The sequence below is a fragment of the Macaca thibetana genome, chromosome 14 (assembly GCF_024542745.1).
Source record: "Macaca thibetana thibetana isolate TM-01 chromosome 14, ASM2454274v1, whole genome shotgun sequence".
Taxonomy (NCBI): Eukaryota; Metazoa; Chordata; class Mammalia; order Primates; family Cercopithecidae; genus Macaca; species Macaca thibetana.
Window position 1 is genome coordinate 86,199,781 of NC_065591.1, and position 11,653 is coordinate 86,211,433.

Here is an 11,653-nt window from a genome sequence, read left to right on the forward strand (position 1 = left end):
CCACTGAACCGTATGTATTACACCCATATAAAATTGTCCCAGTCTAAAAGAACCTATGTAGGGGTATTTCAAGGTCCTTTGAGAGGAGCTACTGGTAAGTTTGTGCCTATTCAAATACTTTTCATTTTAAGCATACTAGGCTGGCAGGAGGGGCATCTACTGAAAATTGGACTGTGAGGAAAGAGCATGGCCTGTGGAGTCAGAAACACTGAGTTCTACCCCAGGTTCAGGCCCTGTGGGTTGTCACACCTGACACATCCCATTCACTCACTCACTCATTCATGTATTCAAATATTGAGAGGCCCTTCTATTTACCATAAACTGGTAGGAGCTGGTAACAGAAGGCAATATGGTTCGGCTGTGTCCCCACCCAAAATCTCATCTTGAATTTTAATCCCCATAATGCTCATGTGTCAAACGCAGGGCCAGGTGGAGGTCACTGGATCATGGGAGTGGTTTCCCCCATGCTGTTCTCATGGTAGTGAGTGAGTCTCACAAGACCTGATGGTTTTATAAGCATCTGGCATTTCTCCTGCTTCACTCACTTGGTCCTGCAACCCTATGAAGAAGGTGTCTGCTTCTCCTTTGCTTTCTGCCATGCTTGTAAGTTTCCTGAGGCCTCCCCAGTCATGCGGAATTGTGAGTCAATTAAACCTCTTTCCTTTATAAATTACCCAGTCTCAGGTATTTCTTCATAGCAGTGTGCGAACAGACTAATATAGAAGGATAAAGTAAAGTCCTCACCCTTAAGGAACTCAAGAGTCTAAGGAGGGCGGAGCAAGCAAATATGCAGAAGATTGCATCACCCTGTATTAAGCATGATGCTGAAAAGAAGCATTGAATGCCATGACAGTCCACAGAGGAAGGGACAAAAGCAGGCTTTCTTGTGATGAAGGTGCCTGAGCAGAGCCTGAGATGATGAGCAGCCTGGTGGAGAAGCAGGGAAAGGTCATCCCCAGCAGATGGAGCTGCAGATGAAAAGGAACAGAGTGGCGGTAGAGCAGGGAGTAGCTCAGTGTGGCTGGCATGAAGGGTGAGGATGGGATGGGGGGAGAGAGGTTTCTGTTGTAACCCATGTCAGATGATGATGAGCCTCGAATGATCATGTTAAAGTATTTGCATGAGGTGGTGGAGGAAGAGGGGTCCAGGATAGCTCCAGGGAGGGTGACTGAAGGGAAGGGGTCCCATTAGCCAGCACAGAAAAGGAGATTGAATGTGGAGCTAAAACAGGTAAGTGTAAGGTGCCTGTGAAAAATTCAAGTGCAATACCATTGGAAGTATGTAGATATGTAATTCTACAGGTCGGGACTGTATAGAGATTTAAGAGTACCCACATATAGATGATCACTGAAGCCATGTTGGGGGTGATATTGCCCAGAGAGAGAGAGTGTACCGTAAGAAGAGAAGAGGTCCAACCAAGAACAGAGCCCCAGAAAGCGCTTAAAGGGCAGAAGGAGGAAATGGAACCTATCAAAGGGACCAAAAAGGAACTAGTTGAGATGTAGGAGGAAAGCCCTGAGAATCAAGGAAGACGTGAGTTTCAAGAAGTCCGGGGGGACTGAGTACTTTGGTCAAAGGCAGCTGAGGAGTCAGGTAGGATCCAGACGGACCTTACCCACTGGATTGGATAATTTAGAAGTTGCTGCTGAATATGGCCAGAGTGGATTCCAGGGAACGGTGGTGGAGTCAGGCAGCAGGGAGGGATAATGAACATGAGGAGACACGGAGGAGCCACCATGAACATACACAGGTTTTATACAAAACATAGCTAGGAAGAAAAGACAGTTTGGTAGCTGAGGTGGAACTTAGGGTCTAAGGACAGTTCCAGGAAGGGATGGTGGGTGGATTGAAAATATATGGAGGCTGGGCATGGTGGCTCACACCTGTAATCCCAGCATTTTGGGAGGCCAAGGCAGGTGGATCACTTGAGGTTGGGAGTTCAAGACCAGCCTGGCCAACATGATGAAACCCCATCTCTACTAAAAATACAAAAATTATCCAGGCATGGTGGCACGTGCCTGTAATCCCAGCTACTCGGGAGACTGAGGCAGGAGAATTGCTTGAACCCAGGAGGTGGTGGTTGCAGTGAGCCGAGATTGCGCCATTGCACTCTAGCCTGGGCGATGAAGTAAGACTCCATCTCAAAAAAAAAAAAAAAAAAAAAAAAAAAAAAAGAAAAGAAAAGAAAGAAAATGTATGGAGAATAGTTGCATACTGTAAAACTGCATGCAAACCTTAGTTACTGGTTAATAATGCCCTCTGATACACCCAGCAGCAGCCTGGTATGAATGTGACAATGTGACATAAGTGTGATGGTGAGCAAGGGAGCCATCAGCCCAAGAAGGAAAATAAGGAGAGTAAAGACATTTTTTCTTTCTCCCATCTGTAATTTTCAGTTAATTCCTTGTCCATAGAACATTGGTGTTTTGCTCTCTGTTCTCCCCTGTTCTCCCTTGGACTCTTTTCAACAGTTGATGAGCTTCAAACTCATTTCCTTTGTGGTGATTAGACCTAAAAAGTGGCCTTCTTCAAGTGGCAATGAGACGCCCCAGCATTAACACTCTGAAATATCACAGAAGTTATCAGAAACTGAAGAGGCTCTGGTTGGAAAATCTGGGAGTGAGGAAGAAAACTGAGAGAGGAAAGGCAGGGAGGGGAGGGGCGGGAGGAAAGGCTGAGAGGAGAGGTCACTATAAACTAGAAGGAGGAAGAATAGAGGAGGGAAGGAAAAGAAAGAGGGGATAGGAAGGAAGAGAGGAGAGGGGAGGGAGGGAGAGGAGAAAGAGAAAAGAGGGAAGAGATGGGAAGAAGGATGGGGAGAGGGAGAAGGGAGAGGTCACCTTAAGTTGGAGAGAAAAGGATGGGTAAGCATATGATAAAGGAGAAGAAAGAGAAAGAGGAAAGGAAGGAAGGCAGGGGAAAGGGAGAGATGGGATAGGTCAGGTTAAACTAGGGAAGTGTCTGAATTAATATTCCAGGAAGAGATGCTGGATGGATTGAAAATGTCTCAAGAACAATTGCACATTGTGAAACTGCATACAAACCTCAGTTATGAGCTATTACACTCAGCAGCAGGAAGCAAGAGAGGCAGAAAAGAGAGGTGGGATAGGTCAGGTTAAACTAGAGAAGTGTCTGAGTTAAAACTACATTTTTAAGAAATGCAGTTTGGGCCAGGCATGGTGGCTGCTGCCTGTAATCCCAGCACTTTGGGAAGCCGAGGCAGGTGGATCACTTGAGGTCAGGAGTTTGAGACCAGCCTGGACAACATGGTGAAACCCCGTCTCTACTAAATATACAAAAAATTAGCCAGGCATGGTGGTGTGCACCTGTAATCCCAGCTACTCGGGAAGGGGGTTGAGGTGAGAGAATCGCTAGAACCCAGGAGGTGGAGGTTGCAGTGAGCCAAGATTGTGCTACTGCATCCCAGCCTAGGCAACAGAGCAAGAGTCTGTCTAAAAAAGAGAAAGAAAGAAAGAAAGAAAGAAAGAAAGAAAGAAAGAAAGAAAGAAAGAAAGAAAGAAAGAAAGAAAGAAAGAAAGAAAGAAAGAAAGAAAGAAAGAAAGAAAGAAAGAAAGAAAGAAAGAAAGAAAGAAAGGGAAAGAAAGGGAAAGGAAGGAAGGAAGGAAGGAAGGAAGGAAGGAAGGAAGGAAGGAAGGAAGGAAGGAAGGAAGGAAGGAAGGAAGGAAGGAAATGTAGTTTTATTTTACTCAGGTATTTCTCCTCATCTACTCAACAAATTGCAGAGTATGCACTCTGGGCTAGGGACTGTGTTTGACCCTGTGATCGTTACTATCTTCCTGCAGCTGCTTACAGAAGAGAAGCAAGGTCGAGCCTGTCTGCAGGCATTCATTTCCAAGGGCAGGACGTATGTGCAATGACTGCAGCAAGCATAAGCTCCAAGAGACATCTCACCAGCCCATGACGGCCATGCAAGTTTCCCTGACAGGAAGCCTTCGGTTCTGAGAGCTGAAGCGTATGTATCCCTAGACACAGAGGCTGGGCTATGACAGAACAGCCCTGGAAGAGGGGCCCCTGCAAGGGGCAGGACAAAGACGGGCCATCAGGCCTCAGGAGTGCCCAGAGCATCCATGAGAGCAAGGACAACAAATTAAGATGGAAAAGTAAATAAAAACCACATTTAAAAGGGCTGGTGTGCCACGTTAAGGATCTGGGACTTACCTTAAGGTCTAGAAAGGTTTTAAACATGGGAGTATCATAACTGTCTTTACATTTTTAAAAGATCATTCTGAAAAACAAAGACTGCAAAGAAATGTTGAACCCTGGTTAATGATATGCAGGCTTGAATTACTTAGGAAGACATCAGTTTACTGATATCCGCAATTTACTTTGAAATGCATAAAAAATAATAAGACTGATACCTGAATAGAGAGAAGGATGGTTGGCTAAACATATAATAAAGAAAATATAATAAAATGGTAATGGTGAAATCTAAGTGGTGGGCATATGGGAGAGAGTTGACTATAAAATTATCTCAACTTTATGTTTGAAAACTTTCATAATGAAAATACTGATAAAAGAAATGAAATAATTATATGAAAAATATACCTGCATTCTTACGTCTATTACAGCACTATTCACAATAGCAAAGATTTGGAATCAACCTAAGTGTCCATTAACAGATGAATGGATAAAGTAAATGTGGTAAAATATATACAAAGAAACACTATTCATCCATAAAAATGAATGAAGTCATGTATGTTGCAGTAACATGGATGGAACTGAAGCCACTATCTTAAGTAAAACAACTCAAACAAAAAGTCAAATACTGCATTTTGTCACTTAAAAGTGGAAGCTAAATAATGTGTACATATGGACATAGAACATGGAATAATAGATGTTGGAGGCTCGGAAGGGCGGGAGGGAGTGAAATATAAGAAATTACATAATGAGTACAATGTGCAAAGCACAGACTTCACCACTATGCAATATATCCATGTAACCAAACTGCACTTATACCCTTAAATTTATACAAATTAAAAAAATTCTGAGACATTACATCATTATGGCTGCTACATGATTAAAGCTCCATTAAAGGGTGGGAGAGCTAATTAGGGGGTTGTTGCAGTAACTGAGGCAAGAGCTGATCATGGTCCAGACAGTAAGTAAGGGATGTGAATTCAAGAGATATTTAGAAAATGAAATCAACAGCTCTGGCGATTAGATAGACATAGAGGGAAGAATAAATTAATATCCCTGTTTACCTGCCCTAGACAGAAACCAATCAAGAGTTTAGATGAGGATGGTCAATTGGGTTTGGGGTGAGAAGAATTCATGAGAGACCCACTAAGAACTTGGAATCACTGAAGTCCCCTTCGGCTGGCCTCTGACAGCGGATTCTCACCAGGAGACTCCAGGCTCTAGCTCTTCACTTTCGTAGTCTGTTCTCGAAGTCAGTGGGCTTCAGCCCCTTGGGTGACCTGAGGACGGGAGAGGGGAGGGAAGTCATCACTGCCCAGCATCTCCAGTGGCCCCAAACCAGAGCCAAGGCTGGGTTGCTTCACCCACTGCCCTGACCTCCTTGTCCTCCCTCAGAGCCCTCTGAAGGCAGCTGTACCTCTTCTTTTGGAAATGGAAGTGTTCTGTGTTGTTGTGTGTGTGTACGTGCGTGTGTGTGTGTGTGTTTTTAGAATAAAATTGTTTTGAATCAGCCACTTCAAATTGCTTCATCTACAGTCAGCTTTGATTTATCTGCTTTCAGTCAGAAAACAGATTGCTCTGGAAGACTCAGTCACAATAAGGCAAAAATAAGCTTTGCTCAAGGGTCTCAAGCTGCCTCTCCCCCGAGAGCAGATGCTGGCCGGCCTGATGGTTCTCTGAAAGGCAGCCTCACTCACTGGGTAATTCCTTCCTCCCTCCCTCCCTCCCACCCTCCACCTGCATATGCGCTGGCTGCAATTTTAGCTCATTTCCTACAGCTTTGTCCCGGAGACCGTTAGCAAGCCGCCCTTAGTCCTTCTTCCCACCCTAGGAAGGACGGTTGTCAGAGGACCTATTTCCATTTCAATAATTACTGTTGTGATTCATGTCTGGATTCTTGGCTCTGGCACCTCCGCAGCCATTTTAAATTGAACCTTAAACCCTAAATCTCTTACCTTGTCAAGGCTTGGAGCTTCCTGAATATTCGTGAGGAACTGAACAGAATATGAGAGCCTGCTTCTCCCCCTGCCAGGCTATGGAGATGCTATTACCATTTGGTATCTGAACCTAAGGAGGAGACTCCAGGCTCTGCTTCAGGTGGGGACATGGGAGAATGGGTTGATAACTGTCACTTTTCCAGAATAAAGCCAACACACACCTCCCAATGCATGTACAACCTCATTATGGCATTTAACCTTTTTTAAGAAGGAGACCTCACTTGAGAACCAGACAGTATCGACTCTTTTAGTCCTGGAGGTTTCTCCCTCACCTGGTCCTTAAGCATTAGATAGGGAGTCGAGTATACCTGAATTTATATCCCAGCTCCACTACTCACCTCTGAGCCTCAATTTCCCCACACCTAAAACAAGGAGGGTGTTCACATTGGAGGTCTTTTTGAGACATCAGATCCTGTAGACAGCACCAGGCCAGTGCCTGCATCCTTGTTTGTGCTCCGCATTCAGTGGCTGTGATTACCTAGGTGTGGAGAATGTCATTTTCCAACATGAGTACACGTTTTACACATCAATTGTGTAGCTGAACACCACAGAATGTATTTTATTTTATTCCATTAAAAAATGCTTTTAGTGTTTTGTTTTCATTTCCTTTGTGTCAATAAAACTTCACTGATTTCAGCTACTCTTTCAGAGAGACAGAGAACATATTATAAAAACAAAGAAATATGCTCCTTTTCCAGCGTTTTTATCATCTTTAGGACTCTCCCAAGAATCCTATCCAAGTTTCTAGTCTCTCCTTAGCTGAAAAGGATAGTCTTGCAAATATGATCACTGATGAGGACACTTGTAGAATATTTCCCAGGACGATTCCTGTGTGCTAAGGGGAGCTGTTTGGTGGGTTATGGAGGGACTTTCTTTGTTTTGTTTGCTTTGGCTTTGTTCGTATGTTTAAATTCTTGGGTCCCCAAGGCCACACTTCATCTCTGCATCCTGTGTCCTGGGTCTGCTCTCCAGCAGGGACCATAGCTCCTGTGGGCTGTGCGAGGACACTGTCGGAAAAGCCACCAGGTGACTGAGCTGATGCCTGGCTAACAGTGAAGGGCAGGTAGAGCTACGGAACAGAACATAGGAGGGGCGTGTGGAGAGAGGATAAAAGAATACAATTTAAAATCATTAAGACTTCCTCTATCCCAGGCACAATGCCAAGGTTTTTGTTCATGAACTTTCTCTTTATTTTTCCCAATCTCATAATAAAAACTTCCTTTCCAGAGAGGGAAACTAACAAGAGTTTGAGTCATTTTCTCCAGGGGAGCCAGCTAGTGAGTAGCAGAGCTGAGAGCTGAACCCAATAGCTTATTGAAGAGCCCCAGATCTTGCCTATGATGGGGTCTGTTTCTCTGAGGAAGCAAACTTCTTAGAACCCACAGGCCTGCAGAGCTGAGTAAGACAGACGCTGTTTAATGGGAGCCACGTGGAGTTCTCCTCCTGCACCTGGACCTAGTAGAAATCAGACAGGGTAATAAATGGGTGGGACGTGGAACTCTCCTCAGCCTCACAGTTTCAGGGGGAGGAGGGAGCAAGAGCACCTGGAGGCCCCTGCCTTGAAAGTGAGTATGAAGAGAGTGCTGGAAGGGGCAGCATCTTTCCTCCTTTTACCTAACAGACCTGATTCTTTAAAAATATTCGAGGTCGTGGCTGAACTTGAAACTGGTGATCTGGAGAGAGAATAGCCTTAGATTTGGACTTGAGGTTGGACTCTGAAGAGGGGGCTGGGCTCTTCTTTCCCAGGATGTTTGAGGCTCTTAGCTCAGGGTAGGCTAGAAGTTTCCAGTTTCACCATGATGGGTCCAGGTCAGGCTCCTGCCAGACCTGGGGGGCTGGGGGAGCCATGGGCTCCTGGGTTATGAAGCTGAGGGGCCCTGTGTCCTAAGAGGTTGGGTGCTTGAAGCCCAGGGCCCCTCTCTGCCTTTTGCTTTGTTTTGTCTCTCTTTCTACTACCTCTCATTACCACTACTACCCAGAACAGAGTTGGATATAGGAAGGGCCCTCCTCCTCATTCCTGTGATGGGGATCAGGCTTTGGATGTAGAAGGCTCCTCCTATCTGACTCGTGCCTCAGCATTTCCCTGGCTCTGCAGGGCCAGCAAGGCCTCCAGCACTGTGTCAGGCCTCCGAGGATTATTCTACCTGCCCTGACATTCCGTGATGCTGCCTCCAACAGAAGGTCCTAGGAGCAGCCAAAGTGTTGTAGTCGCTTGAGGGAGATTGAAGCCCATCCTCCTTTTTCAGCGCCTGCTATGATGAAGTGGGTGGAGTGGGGTATCCTTTCCAACGAGTGTATAGCATTGGTCTCTCTGCAGCAGGCCATGGCATGGTGGTGGCCACTCCTACTAGAGCTGTTGACAGTCATGCCCACCTGGGCTGGGGACGAGCTACTCAACATCTGCATGAATGCCAAACACCACAAGAGAGTGCCCGGCCCAGAAGACAAGCTCTATGAGGAGGTACAGTGGCCAGACCTGGGGATGGGACGGGGAAGATCAGGGAAGGGACACAAATGCCAAGATGGTCTCCAAACCTCATCAACCCTGATCATTTGGTCCCTGGGGTTGGGAGTTGAGCAAAGACAACTAGATGGAAAGAGACTATGCCTTTTTGAGACCATGAGAGCCAAGTGATTCAAAGTTCCCATTTCTGAGCTGCTCCAGCCACTGGGAAAGCCAGGGCAGATGGTGATCCCAGAGGTCCATTGTTGACTCAGCGTAGATGAAAACAAGCCTTCCTGCCAACAGGTCCTGGGGAAACATACAACGTATGTAACCCCTCCCCAAGCTCCTAAAGGCAATTGCCAGGGATGTGGGAGGAAGAACACAGTTGGCATTTTGCCTATGAGACCCTCCCACTCAATGCAACCCCAGATTCCCCTAGGTCTCGCTGGGGCTCTTCTACCTGCTTTGCCCTAAGAGGTTTCTGCTGCCTCTCAGGAGCTGAGAGCCCAGAAGTTGTGTTCCTAGAGGACTGTAGCAGCCTGTGGCAGGGGGTCAGTGTGCAGGTGCCTATGCCCTTTGGGTAAACATTGAGAGATTATCAGGGTTCCTCTTATGTAGGGGCTTACCAGCTAAAGGCATCCCACTTGCTCAGGCCTTCTCCTAAGGGACATTTTCATTTCAACGCCCTTCTTCCCTAGACACCTGGCAATCCTTGCCCCTTATGCCTGGGCCTTTTGTTTCCTCGTCTGCCTTCAGTGCATCCCCTGGAAGGACAATGCCTGCTGCACCCTCACGACAAGCTGGGAAGCCCATCTGGATGTGTCCCCACTCTACAACTTCAGCCTGTTTCACTGTGGACTGCTGATGCCTGGCTGTCGGAAGCACTTCATCCAGGCCATCTGCTTCTATGAGTGCTCCCCAAACCTGGGGCCCTGGATCCGGCCAGTGGGAAGCCTGGGGTGGGAGGTAGGAGGCAGATCTGTGCAATGCTCTGTTATTATATTAACAGCCAGAGCTTTCACCCTATCTTATGCTGATGCCTCCAGGATGCTAGCAGGAACAGGAGGTGTTACCTCCCTATGGACAAGAGCAGACCCAGAGGCCCCTGCTGGAGAACCACATGGGGCAGACTGTTTTGACAACAGTGGGATGCAGGGCTATCACCACAGAAGGCTTGGTGGAGTTAGACGGACCTGAGCCTCAGTCTCATGTTCTGTCCCTACCAGCTGTATAGCCCAGGACATACTATTAAATCTCTTAGCCTCATTGGTGTTATTTGTAAAATAATACTTAGAGACTTTATAGAAGATGATGTACATATGGTAGCTGGCACAAACACCACTGTAGCTATTAGTAATCTTCACATCTCTGCTATTAATGTTCTTATCTCTGGCTATGACTGCACCCAGGAGGCCCCGAGTGGGCAGGGAGAGCGAGTCGTGAATGCACCGCTGTGCCAGGAGGACTGTGAGGAGTGGTGGGAAGACTGTCGCTTGTCTTACACATGCAAATCCAACTGGCGTGGCGGCTGGGACTGGAGTCAGGGTGAGTGGTGCTGACAACGCCTTGGTGGGGAAGCAGGACCCTTGGTGGTCCCCACAAGGGTGCAGGTGCATGGGCTAGGGATGAGGGAGTAGGAGGTAAGCTGTCCCTCCTCCATCCCCTGCAGGGAAGAACCGCTGCCCCAAAGGGGCCCAGTGCCTCCCTTTCTCCCATTACTTCCCCACCCCAGCTGACCTGTGTGAGAAGACTTGGAGCAATTCCTTCAAGGCCAGCCCTGAGCGACGGAACAGTGGGCAGTGTCTCCAGAAGTGGTTTGAGCCTGCTCAGGGCAACCCCAATGTGGCCGTGGCCCGCCTCTTCGCCAGCTCTGCTCCATCCTGGGAACTGTCCTACACCCTCATGGTCTGCTCCGTGTTCCTGCCGTTCCTTTCCTGAGAGCCCTTCTTCTCCAACCTACATTCCTGCACGTCCGCCAACTGTGGGTCAGGCCAGGCCACAGCCTACCTCCTTCCTCAGGCCCTCCCCTAAAAGCAGTGGCATGGGCTAGGGACTGGGTGGGACTGCAGTCCCCAGCCCATGCCACTGCTTTTAGGGGAGGGCCTGAGGAAGGAAGTGGCCACTGAGGCTTCAGCCGCTGGTGCCTGAGCCCTGCACATTTGGCCCGAGGCCCCCTCCACTGCTCTGCTCTGCCTTAGCTGGCCTGGGAGGCAGCTGGGGGCTGGAAGTACCAAGGTGACTGGCCCCCTGCTGCCTTGAGGGATGGGAGATTTTAAGGGGCTCGAGGACTTTTCCCATCCAGTGCACGCCTACCCCTTTCTATGACAGAGCTCATGGTGGCAGACCTGGCCTCCCGTCCTCCGATGGTGTCTCCAATAAATCGGCACTCAACCTCTCCTCTGCTTGACTTCCTCTGTCTTAGCTTTACGAGCAGGGACCCAGCATGTACACAGCGGGAAGCAGTTTGCCCACTGCACTGAAGCCTCAGAGTTAGGTTGTTACTTGCCTAAAAATTATTACCCTCTTACTATCTGCCACACATCCTCACAACACCTCTCTGATGGGAGTACTTTCAATGCCTCTTTTTTTTCAATAAGTGACACCCCATACAAAGGACCCAAAGCCAGGGCGAGAGGAATGGGTCCACCCAGTGCATCAGCTCTATTTTGGCTGCCAAAATTAAAACTGCTATCTCGACTGCCTTCAGGGTTCCCTCTTCCTTTTAACCCATTCATTTTACCCCAGAATCACAGCACACTGGTCTAAAATTTTGGAAACCCAAGTTCTAATCTGGCCTCTTTGCTTTCTATATGACTTTTGACAACTCCTGTGATCTTCATTAAGACTGCCTTGGTAGTTGGATTTCACTTATGAAAAAGAAGAAAAAGGAAAAAGCTAGCAACCTTGTTTGCCAGGAGATAGTGTGTGCTCCTCAGATGGTACGCCACGACCTCAAGAATAAAGTGTTAGAACTGAACTGGGGATGGGGCCCTGACCTCGCACCCCGGCTGTAAGTGGACAAGCAGCTGACCTGCCCATCCAGCATCTTCTG

At 47.6% G+C, this 11,653-nt stretch overlaps 1 protein-coding gene across 1 annotated transcript; it reads left to right on the plus strand.

Annotated features, from left to right (window-relative positions):
* The first annotated feature begins 7,423 nt into the window (after nucleotides 1–7,423).
* IZUMO1R (IZUMO1 receptor, JUNO) lies at nucleotides 7,424–10,997 on the plus strand. Its single transcript, XM_050758928.1, has 5 exons — nucleotides 7,424–7,720; nucleotides 8,473–8,616; nucleotides 9,358–9,567; nucleotides 10,011–10,146; nucleotides 10,271–10,997. Exons 1-5 carry the CDS (start codon nucleotides 7,637–7,639, stop codon nucleotides 10,537–10,539), a joined length of 843 nt encoding a protein of 280 aa, XP_050614885.1. The 5' UTR covers nucleotides 7,424–7,636; the 3' UTR covers nucleotides 10,540–10,997.
* Nucleotides 10,998–11,653: the final 656 nt, after the last annotated feature.